At 47.6% G+C, this 19,356-nt stretch overlaps 1 protein-coding gene across 1 annotated transcript; it reads left to right on the top strand.

The window, feature by feature from the left end:
- The first annotated feature begins 4,518 nt into the window (after nt 1–4,518).
- Nucleotides 4,519–18,986, top strand: LOC122376805. Its single transcript, XM_043356756.1, has 3 exons — nt 4,519–4,687; nt 16,095–16,379; nt 17,185–18,986. The coding sequence occupies exons 1-3, from the start codon at nt 4,673–4,675 to the stop codon at nt 17,581–17,583; spliced, it is 699 nt and encodes a 232-aa protein (XP_043212691.1). The 5' UTR covers nt 4,519–4,672; the 3' UTR covers nt 17,584–18,986.
- Nucleotides 18,987–19,356: the final 370 nt, after the last annotated feature.

Raw genomic sequence — 19,356 nt, 5'->3', positions numbered from 1 at the left:
TTTCGTGAACACCAATTGGTCCGTAAATGTACGGAAACGACGTGGTTGTCTTCGAGTTATTTGCCAATGTTGCGACTGGCGCTGCTGTGGTGAAGTTCCCTCCATGGGCGGTTGTATTTGTCGTATTTGATGGTGGCATATCTATCTCCTGGAAGTGCTGAATCACATGATGGCTGCACGTATTTAGGTGAGCCAACAAAAAGAAATTCAGTTTACAGGGTATCTCGAAGCAATGCCATTCTGAGTTGCGGTTAGAATTTGCTGAATAACTGATTTTCGCATTGAAATACGGCTTCCCTACTATTTACATAGCAATTAGATGCAATACTAGGCTGATTACCACCACAGAAAAGAAATATAATATTCTTGATACCCACATCACATTTGATTCAATGCTTGTGACTCTGCGCAGTTAAACCGAAGTTAAACACTCTGCGCACTTTTTTGGAATAGTAAGCGCAATGCTGTAAATTTCGTGAATGTTAACTAAGCGATACTTCCGATTCCAAAATTCTACAAATCCTTACTTTTCAACGGAAGCGATTTTTTGTGATGAATGTTTCAATGAATGTGTGTGCAATAATTTTGACTGGTGACCGCAATATTCACAGTTGATTTGCTTCTGAAGGAATACAAATTTTTGTTACCTAGTGACATCATGACAATGGACAATAGAACGATTGAAAATATTTAACGATGCTTACTTGCGAGTTGGGATGGGCCATGTAATAAAATGAATCATGTATGGGATAGGGGCAATACAAATAATTGCCCTCTATGACGCCACTGTAAGCCTCGGGCGAACACATCAACAAGCATGATTGCCATCGGCTACGCCTCGGGCAATAAAACATGCTTCGACTGATATGCAACACGATCTTTTTCGGTCTGGGCATGACCTTGATTTGAGGTCAAATTTTAAATCGATGTTTTAGATCAACTTAACTTTATTCAATGCGTCGCCTAAACGACAGCAACACGATGTCGGTGAAATCGACATAATACATGTTTGATGTCAAAAGATAAAAAACTTTTTTTGCAAAAACGTCCCATTTTAGGAGTTTTTGCCCTATAGAGTCTAAACCGTTTGCCCTAGGTCAATTCTAAGAACAAAGCTAGATCTATTTTAAGAAAATCTAAGAACAGAAAAACTTTGGAAGAGCTTTCGAATGCGCTATTCCGTGGCGTTCTAGCTCCATTCGTTTCCGAGTTATGTGCCGACTTGTGAAAAGTTTTCAAATAAGGAAAACTTTTCGTGTTAATTCTACTTTTGGTGACCCCCAGTAACCTCAGCGAAGACCTGATAAAAACAGCCTATTGTAACTCTGAAAGGTCTTACAAGAGTGAAGAGAGCCATGTGTCGCTTTTTCTGCGTCTTCTTAGCTTTCTTAGTTACCGAGATAATCAGGTGTGACCAAATAACCCCCATCACTGTGCGAAGCTAGTTGATGCCCCCACCAGGGCGAGGTTGACGTTTTATTGTCAAAATCCGTTTCATTTCAGGATCTTTCCTTCACGAAGGGAAACGGGGTATCATCAGTTGCGACAAACATGCTTCTTTCTCAACGCCAACTTAACCTAAATTCTCTTTGACGTTCTGAGAACGGTGAGTCCAAATAGCGGAACATTTATCCTGCCCCGTTACGTGGCTAACTGTGAGTGCATCGTTGCACCTAATGATAGGGCATCACAACTGTGTTAGGATAGCATAAACTTCCCATCCTTTCATGTCGGACTTTTCGCTGCCTAAGTAACACGCGTCATCTCCGGTTTCTGGAGCCAATGACCGAGACTCCACAGTCCACACCCGTGGTCCGCATAGCGGCACTTTCCACACACGCCGTGCCGTATCACCATTGCAAATCACGGCGCTCTCGTGCTGACGTGGTGTCTGCGGCACCCGGCAGCGGGCGCGTCTAAACGTGGCCGCCGAGAGGAAATTCCCGCGGCCCAGTCTGGACCGGAACCGCGGGAATTCCCCGTCACGACTATGGGAAATACGGAATTCGGTTCGGGGGCCTACTATCACGCTATCTCTGATCTGCTTAGGTTTCATGAATAATAATAAAGGGATTAGGTAAGAAAGAGCTGTAAATGGAGAGATACTCGTAGAAGTGTGGAGAGACATAAAAAGTGACAAAAGGAAAAGGAAGAGAGTCGAGAGATGAAACATGAAAGAGAGATGGAGAGAGATAGAGAGAGAGAGAGAGAGAGAGAGAGAGAGAGAGAGAGAGAGAGAGAGAGAGAGAGAGAGAGAGAGAGAGAGAGAGAGAGAGAGAGAGAGAGAGAGAGAGAGAGAGAGAGAGGAGAAACGGAGGGAGAGAGAGAGAGAGAGAGAGAGAGAGAGAGAGAGAGAGAGAGAGAGAGAGAGAGAGAGAGAGGGAGGGAGGGAGATGGGATAGGACAGAGTAACGTGCTCCATGTGAAACATTCTTGTTCAATATTCAGTGACCATTCGGTCTTAGTTTGCTCATAAAAACAACTATTTATTTACTATTTATTTATTATTTTCCTATAGAGGTTGAATGGTCCTACAGCTCAAGCCTAGCGTTCAAAGCATAAAGTCGCTAAACGTTAGCAGCATCGCAATTGCAAAGATACTCCTTTTTATTAGCCCGCGCCCCATTGGGGGGGGGGGGCTATTCATAGCTCCCCTCCCGTTTTTCTGCAATAACTTCCAAACCGTTTGATGTATCGACGACAAACTTTCAGTACCTTCGGCTGCATCAATTTGACACCTTGTGTCAAAATTTGAACTTCGTAGCTACCATAGGTCGGCCGGAAATGACGTCAGAGTGACGTCATGTTCGGCCGATTTCGACGCAAAACATTGAACCACGGCAATCGCTCCCATGAGCTCAGTTTTTAAGCTAGATCCAATTTCTTTGCATGGGAGGACTCAAAATAGACTGCGCTATCTAACTGCTATCTCGGAGTTTCAAAATGTCGAGAATTTTGAGAAGTTGATATAATAAAATTCAAAATTTATATTTTTACATTTTTTTTCAAAACGTTTTTGACTTTTCGAAAATACCGGAATATATGTGATAGAACGCATTATAATGACTAACTCTAGCAAGTTTTAGCTAAATATCTTCAAAAATGGCTAAGTTATACCCATTATTGCAAAAAATCACAATTATTAATTTTTCAAATCAATTTTTCAGCCCGTATTTGACATCGTACGCCGATATATGTAAATAGCACCATCGTGTTCCTGAGCTCAAACTGCATCCAATAGACACCTTTTTTTGTTGAAAAATTTTAACTTCAAAATTTGACCTTTTTTTGACCTGAAAGTGACCTGACCTAAGCTAAATTCGACTCAAAATGACCTCGAGTGACACAGACGACATCAAATTCGAAATCTTTGGCCTAAATGGACCATAAAACATGTGTCACGTGACCGACGCATGATATAATATTTTCGTGACCTGTGATGACCTGACCTTGACCTGAAAATCAAAGTACAAGTTTGGTACCCTCAGGGTATCTAGAGCATCTGTTCACGAGTGTGTGAACTAAAAATGAGCCTGATCTGACTTGTGAGACGGCGGCCAGAGCCCAAAACGTGAGCAAGCCAAAATGTTAATAATTTTTACTTTGACCTGACCTGTGACGTCATTGGTGACCTCGAGGTCAATGAAATTAGGTTTCGCTCGACAGTTTTTCCGGGGCTATCAGACACTGTTTGAATTTTGACGATCGGCCTAGTAGTTTCGGAGTTAGGAGGGGGGGGGGCTATGAATGCCCCCCCCCCCCCGTAGGGCGTGTTATACGCAGACCCCAGTGGGGCGCGGGTTAGGACATGAGTAGTAGTACGATGAGTGAAGGGATGACCATTTCATATCAATATGTGTAATGAACATTAGACTCTGAATAAGAGACTCTCAGGACAAAGTTTATAATTCTTTTGGGTTTCATCGCAGCCTGGGCCGTTAAGTGCCAGCATTGCTGGATTACTCGTCTTTGTATCGAAATTCCGCACTATTGGAGTTCAACTGGGTCTAATTCTGACAGATGTACCGATCGAAAAGGGTGGGTGTTTTGGGTGAGTCAGAGCGCCTTGACGAGGGGTCGCAGCAGCCATACTGCGGGGTCACGGGGAGGGCATGCGCCCTTGTATGGCGCGAGCACCGGCGCCCTTCCACTCAGCTCGACTGTAAAATTCATCCTCCACTGGTGAACAAAGTGCCGTGATCTGCACTCATCACCCTAATGATGAAGTGACGCGCCCACGCGGTGCAGCCTGCAGATAAAGAACAGGATGTTAGGGCGGAGGCCGGTCGTCGCTCTGCCAGCCCTGAAGGCCCGGACCTTCTCCAGTGTCCCTCTCCGGTGCCCTGTTCCGCATTGGTTACCGGTCACTGGACTGTAGTCAGTGCGATGTCATCGCTCACTACTCTTGTCACCTTACACATCGCAGTATTTCTGGGTCTCCGGTGGTTCCTGGGTGACCCGGGTGCCCAGTAGCGGCCGCGCCCCTCGCTCCGTACGGCGCCGTGAGACTCAGACTCAGACCGCTGCCGCCTCCGGTGGGGCTATATCAGCTCCGGCAAGGTCGGCGCCGGCTCACTGGCGGGCGCGGGTTGACGCGGTACGGGTGTCCGGTCCGGCGGCGATCGGCGGCGCACAGTGCTGTTCACACACAGAGACAACTGCTCAGAGAGACATGGCCGCGTACAGGGTGAGTGATGGAACCCCGGGGAATGAGCAGGGGCGTGGGAACCGATATAGGACGCGTTAGTATTGTCGCAGGGCTGAATGACAGTAGACCGTGCACAATGGTGATTTTGTATGCACGTGCACGTGAGGTACTTTGTATGCGTCTACGAAATGGTAATGACTAATGACTGCATGAATTGTAGGTATGGGTTATGTGCGGTTAACAAATAACGTAATTCTAAGGAACAATGGAGAGGTGTGAAACATTGATTTTGCTACAAAGTAGACGCATCAAATATGCGTCGGTTCAAAAGCTATGATGGAAGTGAAGTGAAGGTCAGCTATGCAAATTTATATTTTGTTGCAATTTTGCTTACAATTTTAATCGGATACATTTTACAGAAGACAATATCAAAATGAATTATACTGAAAAGGGCTACAAACCACAATATTTTTCACCGATTATCAATTATAAATGTCATATTTCATCAAACATAAAAGAGATATAACACATTTGGAAAAAGAGAATAGATTGATCGAACTTTTGATTTTATTCATAGTCAGTTAAATTGTTGGATATATTGGTAAATCGATTTATATCTAATAAACGGGTTACAAGAAAAAATGCCTATTTTTATTTGCAAACCTAGCTAAGAGCTGAATTGGGAGCGAATGAGAACCACCAGATAATCATTTGCTTAAACTATCATGGTAAATCACTGGAATCACTTTTTTTTGTGCTTTTCTAGCACACCAAAAAGCTCGGTCCATGGCCGATTACCGATGACCGATTACGTCTGTATGTCCAGACGGCTAACCGTAACCCGAGTAACGGAAGTCTTTACGCTGAGTCGCTGATCGCTGAGATTCTGAGCCGCTGAGCCGCTGAGCTGCTGAGCCGCTGAGCCGCTGAGCCGCTGATTTTCTCAGTCACCGATTAGATTATTCCTGACATGTTCATTCGCTGAGCTGCGATGAGCCGCTTATACACCAACCTGATCATTAGGTGAAACAGTTCGCAGTCAAACTAACGCGATCAATTCAGCTATCAGACATACCGCAATGATACAGTAACACGATCATTTGTTGAGGCAGCTGGCAGTGATGAACCGGCCTGATTAGCTAGTGATCTAGCTAGCAGTGATGAATCATCCCACGGTCACCGGTAACGAGTCGGTATCGGTGCACCGGACCAGTCGCGAGCAGATGAGCTGACAGAGCCTGTCAGCCTGTCTATATAGCACTTTAATAGCAGGCTCTGTCAGTAGCAGAGCTGACAGCAGTAGCAGAGCTGACAGAGCTCGTGTCCGCTGAGTTCGTCTGGTGTCATTGGCCATATTAGTACACCGACTTTCAGTCAAACGCAAGGCATGGGTCGGGCAGTGACCCGCCAGTTGCATACCTGAGCTAACGAAAATAAACAACAATTTTTCTCACATTTTTGACGACCTCATAAAAATGCAAATAAACACGTTTTAGTAATATGATATCCTTGAAATTTTCACACATGCATGTGAGATGTAAACTTTCCTATTAGCTAGCATCATAAAGTATTAACCCGCGCCCCGCTGGGGGGGGGGGGCAGAATCTGCCCCCCCCTCCCGTTTTTCGCCAATAACTTCTAAACGCGTCACGCCAGCGACGTAAAACTTTCAGTACCTTATTATACATCAATTTGACACGTTCCCTGAAAATTTGAGCGAAATCCGTCGGATTTTTTTTTTTTTAGAAATTGACGTTTTAGTGACGTCATGTTCGCCATTTTCGCCTAAAAAACGGCAAAACTTCAAACGCCGCTAACATCTTCATTTTTAAAGGAATCAAGACGTAACAAAAAGGTTATACGTGATTCTACTTTGTCTATCAAATGGCTATCTCGGTTTTTTGAAAATTTTGGATTTTGGCCCAAATTTAAAAAAAAAACTGACTTTTTGGGAAAATAATTATAAAATCCAAAATTTTGAGTGTATCGAAAAAACCCGAATATATGTCAGCGAAGTGGTGTATGTGCACCTACATACCAATTTTTAGAAGAATCGGTTCAATAATGTGGGAGTTATTCAAAATCTTATGACGTCACGACACACAAAAATTTTGAAAAATGATTTTTTGGAAGTTCTAGACCTCGTACGGAAACAAAAATAGCACCATTCGATTCGCCGTGAAAAACTGCATCAGATAGACACCTTTTTAGGCCTTAACAACCAACTTCAAAATTTGACCTAACTTGACCTGACCTTGACCTGACCTCGACCTGAAATTCATCCAGAGGTGGTCCATATCACTTATGGAGTGTGCCTATTGAATTCTATGAGTAAAATGACCCATAAAACATGTGTCGCACATGCCCTTTTCTATATTTTGTTTTTGGTGACCTGACCTGACCTGACCTGACCTGACCTTGACCTTGACCTTTGAATGACATTGTATGCAACGAATATTGTCTTGGTAGTCTAAAAACACGTTTTGGGCAATCAGTCTCAGTCCATTCTTCGCTAACTACGGTGCAAGGCCGATACTGTAGAAACTTGCATCTTGTACCCTTGACCTGACCTTGACCTGACCTCTGACCTACTTAAACAAAAAAAAAATTGGGCTCTTTAGATCCGCCTTGTTGAGAGCTTTCGATTGCCGTTTTCCCCGTCTTTCTACGACCATTGGTTCGGAAGTTAGACAGGGGGGGGGCAGAATCTGCCCCCCCCGCGTATGGCTGAATAGCCCAGCGGGGCGCGGGTTAACCCTATTAGTGGCAGGGGGGTTGTTTTTATCCACCCCTCAGGTTTTTCGGGAATATCTGCGAAACCGCTGAAGCTACGATGCTGAAATTTTCTGACTTTTCCTAAAACTAAATTGGGCACATTCCCTGAAAATTTCAAGTTCATAACTTTACCAGGGGCGGCTCCAGAGCACTGGGAATTGGGGGGTCCTATTCGTGAAGCGAGTCATTTGGGCGAAGATCACGATGCTGCACCAGTTTTACGAACAGTGAATGAAAGGTATCATGTGATAACATATACAAAGTTATTGTGTTTCCTCTTTTGACACGTTTTTGCTATAATAGGCGGATCCAGGCGTCCAAAAAGGGGGGTTATTTTTTACCTCCCAACATAGGTGCCCTGACACCGCCTATGCATGACCACTACAATTTTAGTCGTTCTCTCATAAGAAAATTGTAACATAACAAGACCATTGCCACCCTTTTTAGAAACAGTACCAACAAAAACCTTATTTACTATACTTTTTGTGTACCCCCAATCTCAATGATCTGTATCCGCCTATGATTTTTGAAAATGCATATTTTTAGGATCCATGTGAATTCCTGGTTCATTCTCTATCGATCGGCAAAAGTTGCGTTAAGATTGGTTCAGAAACCTGGCCGTGATAAACAGTCTAAAATGTATCTGCAATTTGCCCGTTTTTACCCCCCTCTACCCCCCTATTGACATTTTTCAATTTTATTTTTTTTAGAAATGTAGATCTCGTTGAGCGAAATCGAATGCCGTTTGAATTTTGAAAATCGGCCCGTTAGATCTCGAGATATCAAAGGGGGGTCGTAAACAGCCCCCCCCCCTGCCACTAATAGGGGGTAGCCAGGAGCCTGCCACTAATAGGGTTAAGACTTACTCTATTCTGTTACATGCTGTTCGACCCTAATATCGCATCATCTGCTATGTGTGGGGCTGACCGGCTGATGTTTAAAGCCATTGCGAATTTGAAGTGATAAGAAAACGCTAGGCCTACTATGCAGCAATAGAAAAACAATGGTATCTATCTATGCGTGGTTTAACGGCGACATTGACATAACCAATTATTTTGTTTAGCAATGTCCAAGAAGGCCGTAATCCCCAGAACGCTAATGCCGCTGTCGGTAATCCAGGCATGCCTAAAGCTGCGTATGCCTCAAATCTTTCCAACTAGCTATATGGCTTACGGTGGAATGCTGTGCTGAATGCTATACGGCTGTTGCGTAAAACGTGCGCCTTTTAAGTGTTTATCGATTCTTGCTACATATCGCAGAGACTGACCACAACTTGCCCTGAGTCTGCCTTCTGATTAGGAACGGCTGGCTACCCACAACTGGCCACAAATTATCCGTGTCAAGGACCTGTACTAAATGCCGCAACAACTTGAATTCATGCAGCTTACGTGAATTCCACATGTAGTAGTCACAATCTTTATCGCGACTTGAGTTTGACTATCTACTCAAATTATTCATCACTGACAATCATTGCTGCAACAGGCAGACATCGATCACATTGCACAATGATTGGATGATGTTATTACACGCTACATCACGCAATGCCTGGACTCATTAGTTTGCAGGCCCTTTATTTTCAGAACTCATTGGATCCCACCAGTCACTAAGGTAAAAGACACTTGCATCCTATTTTGCCAGATTATGAGATAAAAGATCAACAATTATGAGGTGAACTGTTGGAATTGTTTTGGGGCCTATAAACATTGCACTGCGATGTTGTTTCGATGCTAGGTGTCGTGTTGAGAAGAAGATGTTATTGTAGAACAGCTTACCATGTTACAAATCTCTTTAGAGCTGTCTCTATTCCTTTATATTTGATATTTGCTGTGTGAGTGAGCGTGGCCTGCTCCGGAGATACCCAAAAGGCAAGCCTCAATCGAGATAATCAGAGATACGGATGACAAAACACAAACAGCATTGGGTTAGGCTGTATTCATCAACGAATCTCGGGACGCCCAATTTGGATATACAGATTGTTGTTCACCGGTCCGCAGACCTCTATCGGCTTTTCTGAGCGAGTGTCGCTGGGGATGGTGATTTGTCGGGCCCTCCCGGACTGTTGGAGCTGATCTATGGCTCTGTTGTACAAAGAAAGACGGCTGCCAGGCTGTCACCTGCCCGGGGGGCTGTGTCCATCACATGTACTCCCTCCGCTGCTGCACTATCGATCGCCCTTCGCAGCCTCCAGCTACTCCTATCACCAGCAGGGATCGCTCTGCAGCATTTTACGGCGAGCTACCAGCTGAGGGAAGTCACTCGAAGGCCACCTGTAATCTATTGGAGGTCCATTATCAGCCATTTGCTACCTTTCAATTTCAGTTTAACTAATGTGACGTTGCTGCGCCTGCGAGGTGCATGACATCAGCTGGGGCTGGATATGACTCTGCGGAGCGTTTTCACGTGGTGTTCTGCGGCTCTCTCCTTCACATATGTCCTGGATGACGTGCGCTGTCATCTGAATGAATGGCTCGCGGGACGGCGGGGCCCGTTCAGGCGGCGGTTCGGCACCGCTCGATTGTGGCGGCTGCCAGGTCGGCTGCACGTGCTGTGACCACGGGGCGACAAACCTGTTCTGAGGCGCCTCTGCCGGGGACACAGGGGCGGGGAGAAAGTGACGCCTCGCGGTGGAAGGCCGCCGCGGCCCGGCCCCGCGGCTGGGGAGGCGGCGCTGCGGAACGGGTAGAGGCAAATCTGTCCGGACCATCCGGAGACACGCGCGCTCCCGGCATAAGTAGGCTTCTCTCGGCATTTCCTGCTCTGCAATATCGGCTATTTTTACTCGTCTATTTCAAGTCCGGCTTATGCTTGCATCAGGCTCAGATCCGTAAAGGTATCTCAACGGCACTCTGACAGCTCATCGCTCTGAAGAACAGTTTTCCAATTCACATTGGTGGTCAGTTTTAGGTCAGCCCCAAGCTTGTAACGGCACCTGTCCAAAGTTCAAGAAAAAGGTGTTGTTTGTCTTTCAATTAATGCATGAACGTAATCTACACCTTGTAATTGGCATGCTATTTTTAGGCTGCCCAGCTAGTTCATTATATTTCATATTTTAATTTGTCGATCAAGGCTGTCTTGTTGACATCTGTACGGTCAACGGTGTAGCCCACAGTCTGCGTTTTTATCCGTAAGTTCCCATAGTACTCAATGCAATGAGGACAACAGAAAATCCAGGAAATCAGGTACCTACTGGCCTCCGATTGAACTTGAGCCTAGAGAACCTCCGATGTCAGCCTTACCGCAATATTCCTGTGTAGTGTGTATAAGCCTCGCCTGGCTGCTGAGCTGAGGGCTGGTATACATAGAGAAGCCTGCAACTTAGCCGTCCCCAAAGATGCGTGCCTAATTATCCGATCCAGGGTCACTCCAGTCACAGAGTCAATAACGCAGGTGTACATCTCCAATAAGTACCGCAATGGTAACGGGTTCGACCATCACAAAAAGCAATCACTTCCTTCTGCGTTCCGCCCTTAGGTTCGATGCAGATCCAGTTTGGTGCCTTGTTACTCGGGGTAACGGTTGGGCGATTGTATATGTGGAATACCTGCTCACGGAAGCATGTCATCTGGCGTGCATGCAGTGGGTCTCTCCTTACCGGGCTGGTTTTGGCGTCCTTGACAAAATCTCCCCAAGGCAAACACAAGGAAGACATCGCCGGTTGTGATTAGAGCCCCACTTGTTTGTCATCCGGGTCGCTCAATTAGTCTCATTTCGGAGCTTATAGGTATAGCTGTTCACTTTGCGTATGGTGAGAGTAAAACGTGAGAACCAAAGGTGGCTGAGGGTCGATATGACTAGCTTACTATATCAACACTAAGCAGATAATCAGTTTTTGTTAGTCAGCTCTGCATACCTATGGTGATTTTTTTTTTTTGCTTACCGGCTGCTCTGTATATTAAATCGCCAAATAATTGCACATCAGCATCAATGACGAGCATAAATTATACCCACGCTTCGAGCAAGTCGAAGTGCGGATAATATAAACATATCCAGCCGCTATGCACAGTCTCCTAAGGTCTGCACGTACATACGTAGTCTGACACATAGTCTGATGATGCAGTCTGAGCCCTGAGGGCAAATCAAAGGACACCTTTGCTAATTGCTACAAGGGCATATTGCTTGCAATGTGCCTGCTTTATTTAACCACTTGCTTGCACAGGAACACGTAATTGTTAAAGACCATTCATATTTGTTTCTCGATAAATAACCAAATATACCGATATTGCACTTCTGTGGATTAAACGTTTGAGTGAAAGCCGCCCTCATATTGCACTCTGCTCATAAATAATTTATGATTCTGCATCGGCTTTGCTATCGTTGCTAGTCCATTAACAGATGCTGGTCCACCTAGCCGCTCAGCGGCGCATATAGCTGCCAGTCTATAGCGGCCCGTCACTCAGATGTCGACTGTGCTCAGCAGAGTGATGAGCAGAGGCTAGGCTTCATTGGACCCCGTGTCGATAAACGGCCGGCTAGGTATTTGCGACTGGTGAGTTCGAGAGACACGGTTTTGTACTCGGCATGTTTGTGCGAGGGCAGGTCGGTAGGCTGCGCTCACTCATCAAAACTTCCCTTCTAAGTGGACGCATTACATATCGGAGCAGTCAAAGGAAGCTCGGCGTCGATTGAAGATCATCCCTGTAACCTTTTTTCTTTGCAAACATTGAGAGGCACAGCTGCAGTGGCATGCAACGAGTATGTTTAATTGCAGCGTGTTATTCAAAACAAATCAGCAGCCCTTTGCGGAAGCCAGTCCAGTTTAAGCACCTCACCACGACTCCAATGTGAGAACACATATCTCAATCAATAACGGATTAACCGATGTAATAAGCGTCCAGTAGAATTCATCTGTGAGATAAACAGCCTTGAGCCCTTCTAAGCTGAAACACCTGCATATTTTTTACGATCATAACTGACAAAAATGAGTATCTACACGCAATCACCTGATATTTCTCTATCTTCAAAGAGCAGTTGAAAATCATGTACTAATAGATGCATAAAAGTCTCATTTTTTTGTAAGACCGACGCATTTTACATCACGTAGACACCGTAGATGATTATACCATAGACTTGGTCAAAACCGTTTGATAGCTGCTGATAAAGAGAGACGAGAGACGTTGTTCGTCGAAGATGAAAGAAAAGTAGACTGGGAGCTCAGCTGATGAAGAAGGGAGACTGGAGAGATAAAGCTTCAGTCAACGATTGGGGGAGACGAGAGCTCCTGCCGATGAAGGAGGGAGACGGAGACTCCTGCCGATGAAGGAAGGAGACGGAGACTCCTGCCGATGAAGGAGGGGGAGATAAAGCTCCTGCCGATGAAGGAGGGAGACGGAGACTCCTGCCGATGCAGGAGGGAGACGGAGGCCCTCCCCGCTGCGCCGCCGGCCACCAGTTTACCTTGGAGCCGGACGCCGCCCGCGGCTCCGACCTTGCATGCCGACAACGGTTTCTTGCCATGAGGCGCGGGGGCTGTCTGGTGTCGGATGGGGCGGCGGTGGCGCGCGCAGATCACACGCCGTTGTGGGCGTGTCGGCCCGCGGCCCGGGCGGGGTCGGACCAGCCCGCTCCGCGGTCCATTTATGGTCCGACGATGATCCGTCGGAGGTCCGTCTGAGCTCCCTCGTCTATCCGCCTGTGCTCGACCTGTCACCCTCCATGGTCTGTTCTATCTATCCGTGCTTTCTGTGAGGACCATTTATTGACCTGCCCAGCGGTCCATTTATATCGCCTGCCGTCAGAAGTGTGTGTGTGGGGATCAGATGGCGACCCGGGCCGACACCGGCAGACGCTGTCAGCGCCAGAGACAGCCGGTCGGCTGGAGACATGAGGCCGCGGAGACAGCGGAGCTATAAAAACGGCATCGAAGGACAGGCCCAACCACCGCCCGATCTTCAGAACACTGGAGCATTTCCATAATCTACCTTTTTTGCGATCACTGGAGGTTCATCGCCCTAAAAACCGATAAAAGTTGTAAAAGGTTTTTCGATTAAAAAATAAACCCATAAAAACATGCGTAAGATGAGCAGTTGAGCTCTTTTGTATTAGGAGTAAGATACGTGTTGATCTTATTGACGGGATTGTGTACTATAAAACAAAACGTCTACATCTTTCTGCATACTCCATACCTGCATCCCTTCCTATAGGTGATTCCCGTATATCTTGTCATGCGTGCAGCCGCACCTTGCGTAACTTTTCAGCAGGCTGCAGAGCCTCAGGAAGTGGGCCCACTCGGCAGCGTAGTAATAGTGGCCGTGAGAAGAGGGCATCCACCCCGCACTGGTCCGGAACTGTCGCCCGACCGCCCTGGCTGACACCTCGCGCTCGGCTTACCCACGTAACACGGGGTTGTGCCGGCCCCGGAGTCACGCTCGGCAGTTCTGGTCGACTGGCGACCGGCCAGGACCGCCGAGACTCCGGCTTACTGGCGACACTGCGCACCATGCCCCGGCCGGGAGCACTCGGGGTGGCCAGGACCGGTGACCGCCGCCGCCACCTCCCGCCGCCATCAAGGCCACCGGCGGCGGCGGCGGCGGCGGCGGCGGCGGCGTCATCGTGTCGGGGGCCGCGCGCGTCTGTCAGCTCCGTTCTGACACCCCGCGCCCGGCCGGCCGGTCGTCAGGCGCGGGTCTAACGGAGGCCCCCTGCACTGGCCAGACGGCCGCGCCCGCTCATCAAGGTCACCAGCAAGGTCACGGTCAGTGAACCGCTCTCAGAGAGAAGAAGAAGTCCCGAGTCCGGGCCTCAGGGGGAGAGGACATGGAATCGGCGGAGACACACCGGACTATGTCCGTGTGATTCACGCCGCCAAAGTGTAGAGACGGCCAGGGAGAGAGAGAGAGAGAGAGAGAGAGAGAGAGAGAGAGAGAGAGAGAGAGAGAGAGAGAGAGAGAGAGAGGGGAGAGGGAGAGGAATGAAAATGTTAAAAACAAGAGGACCAGAGGAAAAATGCGATGGTGGCCTCATCAGGCCCGTTTCTGTTAAGCTAGAGCAGGCAGTTACGTGCTAAAGTCGCGCTCTCACTAGCGTGGGCAGAGGACTGGCCTTTTGTGGCTCGAACATCGGCGGACGTGGGAGGAAGAGGGCGAAAATGAAGCTAGCTGGCCGCAGGGATGGGCGGAGAACACCCATCTTCGCTTGTATTTACTATCGGAGGATAGGTGCTCGTGTCAGATTGATCGCGGGATATCGCAAAAATCAGATGGGAGAAGTAATGTGAAAGGATGCCTACTTCCTCTGCTCAAAACCCATATGACTCAACACTCAACAGTGCAAGCACCTGATAAAATCAGGGAAATAAATAAATTGCCATCAGTGCCGACAGGTTTCAGGTCCAGTTGGCAAGTAGAAATATGTTTTTTTTTTTTTGCCAGAGTACCGCGTAAATATCTACTGACGGGATCAGGGTATGGGACGTGTACTCAGTCCCACCAGTTCCGTCATCAGTGCCCAATTTGATTGCTGCAAGTGTGAATCTATTACAGGCTGGCTAATCCATAATACCTCACTTTTGACCCGGTTATTAGTTGTTTAATCTAGTGATGCAGAGGGCCATGACTTACCACCACGTTGTCAGTTCCTCAACGTTAGCGAAAATAGGCAGTCCGTGCCCATCGATCACGAGTCCAGCCGAGGGCAGTCATTATGAGTGACGTCACACAGTGAGTAAGCTCCTCTCGGACCGGAGATGACCCAGCCAATTATACGCTCCCAGGCAGCCACACGGGAGGTCCCGCCCCACGGCGTGAAGTAACTGCTTCCTCATGCATTCAGCCGTACCGGACCTGGCATTTTGCAAATCACCGGCGGCAGACGATTTAATAATTTGACGTCATCAAATTATCATCAGTTTACACACACGCCGTCTGGAACCTACATCAATTGTCAGTGTCTGAGTGTTTCCTCAACCCGGACAGCCCTGTTCAACCCATCTTCGGGGCAGCGACCTGCGATGTAGGCAGTTCAGTGAACCCGTCACGTATACGCTACCCAGACATTGATCCAAGTAGATAATTGATTTTCGGAGAGAAATACCAGGAACCCGGCGATGAAAACGTGATCGACATCAAAAGAGTTATGGAAAAATCAGCGACAGTACTGTCACTGAGCTCTATTTTTTGGCAGTCAACTGACCAGTTCCGTCATCGGATTGATCATCAACTTCAGTCACTCGTGATGCCCTCCTTGTCCATCGTACAATTACATACGTCAGTTACGAGTGGAAAATTTGTGCAGATGTTATCCGTCTTAATTAATTGGCGACCAACTGAGCCTGTGATATCATGATCTATTACACGAAAATAAATTAATATGATGATCTTATTGACACCTTGCACAGTAAAATAGTAAAAGCACAGTGATATACGAATTACAAGTTTATAGTTTGATGGTCTGGACTTCAGTGCATAATTACTACATTTTCCGCCATAACTTGATAGCAGAGTAGTGCTCCTCAGAACTTGTCGGCTTTCAAAGAACTTACTCATCCTTTCCAGTTTATTGTATACCTTCATATCCTGCTGTTCGTCGACCAGTATCCCTCCCCCCTCACATACCGCTCAGTCTGCTGGGTACGCTGAATCTGCTGGGTCCATATCTGACCAGCCCTCCCCCTCTCACAGATGCCACTGAGTCTGCTGGGTCCATAGGTCTGACCATCTCTCCCCTCCTCCCACAGATGCCGCTGAGTCTGCTGAGCGTGACCTGTCTGCTGGCGACGGCGGCGGCGCGGCCCCAGTTCAGCCCGGCCTCCAGCTACAGTTACCGGTTCGCCGGTCCCGAGCAGACCAAGGAGGAGTCACGCGACGCGCTGGGCAACATCCAGGGCTCGTACAGCGTCACCTACCCGGACGGCGGCGGCACGCTGACCTACAGCTACTCACACCGCGCCGCGCCGCCCGCCTTCCGCACCCTGTCCGACGGACCGCTCGGCCCGGCCGGCACCGTCGTCGCCATCGGAAAGGTCCGTGTATAGGTACTGGGTTGGGGCGCTGTTTACTCACTCACACAATTATACCGTCGCATTTCGCTGTCAGATATTCACATCGTTGCACTGTCATACATCCGTTTTATAGGCACTGCTTCATTATTATCAACAGCCAACAGTCAACACACTGGCATGACCATTGAGTCATGTGAGACCAGTGATAATTCTGGCCACCCTGCCGCTCCAAAGTTCATTGACACCGCCACAATCTAAACAAAATGTGCCTTTGTTCGGGTTCTTTGCCCTGTTTTCCGGTTGGGAACAGTCGGAACAGGTATTATGTAACAGAAGCTAATTGGTATCCATCCCGACTTAGAGGATGTCTACTTGCTTCGAAGCTTGATTTCATATCACCTCAGATTACGTCACATTCCCGAGCCTGTGATCCCAAGCTAGATTCGTAGATGATATAGACTGAGTCAGAAGTGAACGGTTAAGACGTCCATGAGGGAAGTGATGTATGTGATTGAATTAGGCTCGTAGAGCGAATGAAATCATCATTAAAATGGAGTTTCGGTAATGGATACAAAACCTCTTGACACTTCACGTAGTTATAGTTATGATTTTGAAACGATACGCATTCAATTGGAGGTATAAGTGCAGACATAAATGATACAAACCTAATGAAACCGTTAGTTTTAGTATTGACTTTTGAATGCATTCTGCTCAGTGTTATTCAACGTAGATTCTACATATAGTCTATGGTTATTTCATAGCCACATTCACCGTTTCTCAGATAGTTGCCTCTGTATTCACAACCCTCCCGCCCGCTGCTCCGCAGAACTCGAAGGACAACGCCTTCCTGATCGAGATGCTGCAGAACCGTATCGAGTCGCGTGACCCGCCCAAGGTCACTGAGACGGACGCCGTCATCATCGAGGCCCTGCCGTTGGAGCCGGAGCGTCCCGTGACGTCTGTGCGGTTCCAGGCGGCACCCCGGCCCGGTCAGAACACGGCCAGCAGTGGCGCCGACGGCCGGCCCAACGAGATACGCACCGGGGGTCGGCCGCTGACCCGCGGCAGCGCCGGCTTCACCAACAGCAAGGAGTCGGCGTTCCTCGGCGAGATCCGCCAGGAGAGTCTGGCCAACGAGGTGCTGGGCGGCAGGAACCCGCCGCTGGTCACCGACGAGGCCGTCATAGTGGAGGCACTGCCCCTGGACGCTGAGCGCGGCATCTAGACACCTCGCGGGCCACCGAGAGTCACAGCGGTGTGAGATGGGCCTCCGTGGGCCTCTGTGGGCCGCGGGGGGCCTTCTTGGGGCCGCCGTGGGGCTCTGTGGGGCCTCAATGGGGCTCTGTGGGCCTCCATTCCCAGTGTAGGTCTCCGCGGGCCTCCGTGGGCCAGCGGGGACGGACTAGTCGAGCGGATGTGTGCCGAGCCAGTTACCAGGCCCGCGAGGGCCTACTATATCGAGTGGAACGCGGTGTACTTCTACTTACGTCTCTAAGGTGGGCATGACCCGGGGAGCGTTGCTGAACGATATACGCGACCGAAACGAACGATTCACTTACCCTACGGTCAGAGCAAGCGTAGTGGGAAGCCATCTGCGAAAGAAAATGACACGCGATGGCACATGACATGAGTTTCGAAGGCTGGAATGCGATCTAGAACATGAAGTGAAAGTGTGTGAATGATTTGTGGAGAGATGAACTTGATTGAGGCTTACTATATATAAGACGTCACATGTTACCAATAAATTGTTTCACAACTGCATTCAACTAATAACCATAATGTTTTTTTTTCTTTTGGCATAACGTAGATAAATAAGGTCTTCTGCTTCTATCAGTAAATCACTGCAATTCCATCGTCTCGATATTGAAAGAAACTGTGAACTTGTTTCACTTTGTTTGTCGTCACATTGCGCCATCCCTTGGCTATCAGTTCATCGCTTTACTAAGTTACCAAGTCCAGTGAGTTACCCATCCACACTGAGTTACCAACAATCACTCGGACAAAGTGGACTGTTAGGCAAGACATCGCCAGTTGTGAGGCCATCCTCAAGGGCATAGCTTGTAGGTACATCGCCTTATTATGCGCTAATTAAGGTTTTAAATGAATGCATCTTGGTTGAATCACAATGATGTTTATAGTTAATAAGTAAAGTTAGGTCTTCATCTATTTCAACGATAGGAGCCAAGCGTTTCACAAAGACAATTTGATATTATTCATTCATTTCATTTCAACTAATACCATTATATGAGTACCGCTCTTCATATTTGATGCAATTTTCGTTTAACCACCGACCTATCTTTCATCGTTATGCGATGTATCATCTGTTCTCGTGTTTCGAATTTTGGGCATATCGTGTTATAGTCTGTTCCATATCAAGCTTGCAGTCGGAGTTTTTTCGGCAGATCGCTCCTCCGCTCAAGAATTTGCGTCTTATATAATGTAAGAGCTGTATATACAGCAATCAGACACTGCTTTCAGCAGGGCACTTCGGCTGCAAGCTTAAAACGGAACAGAGTATAGTGCCTGAGAAATATACGTATGTCGCATGTAAACGCTGGAAATACGTTCATGCTTTAGGGATATGACTGTCACTGTAGTAGTTGCTGCAATAAAAGGAAATCGTAACAACGCTGAATTGCTGAGACGTCGACATTCAAAAAATATGTGCGTCATTCTGACCCCACGATTAGTTCTGAAGAATTGCTTCCACGTGCACAGTGTGTGCAAAAAAAAAATAAGTGTCACACAACTTGTAACGTTCCATTTGGTTCGAATGGTTCGCTTTAGCCCTTGAAGATCCAAGCATGGTTCGGAGAAGAGGCGAGCTGAACGAATGAAAAGGGCATGTCTCTATAGATAGCATGCCAAGCTTATCATGTGAAATGCGGGGCATTGTGAGTGCAGTGAGTCCATCATCCGATTTGGAATTAGTTTCTGTGCCTTTTTGGTGAAGAAATATATCCCGCGCACTGACGGGGGTCGGTTATCCGCCCCCCCC

Source organism: Amphibalanus amphitrite, unplaced genomic scaffold (genome assembly GCF_019059575.1).
Source record: "Amphibalanus amphitrite isolate SeventyFive unplaced genomic scaffold, NRLGWU_Aamphi_draft 002321F_arrow, whole genome shotgun sequence".
Classification (NCBI taxonomy): domain Eukaryota; kingdom Metazoa; phylum Arthropoda; class Thecostraca; order Balanomorpha; family Balanidae; genus Amphibalanus; species Amphibalanus amphitrite.
Note: the sequence above shows the minus strand (reverse complement) of the source record. Positions and strands in the feature narration are given on the sequence as shown.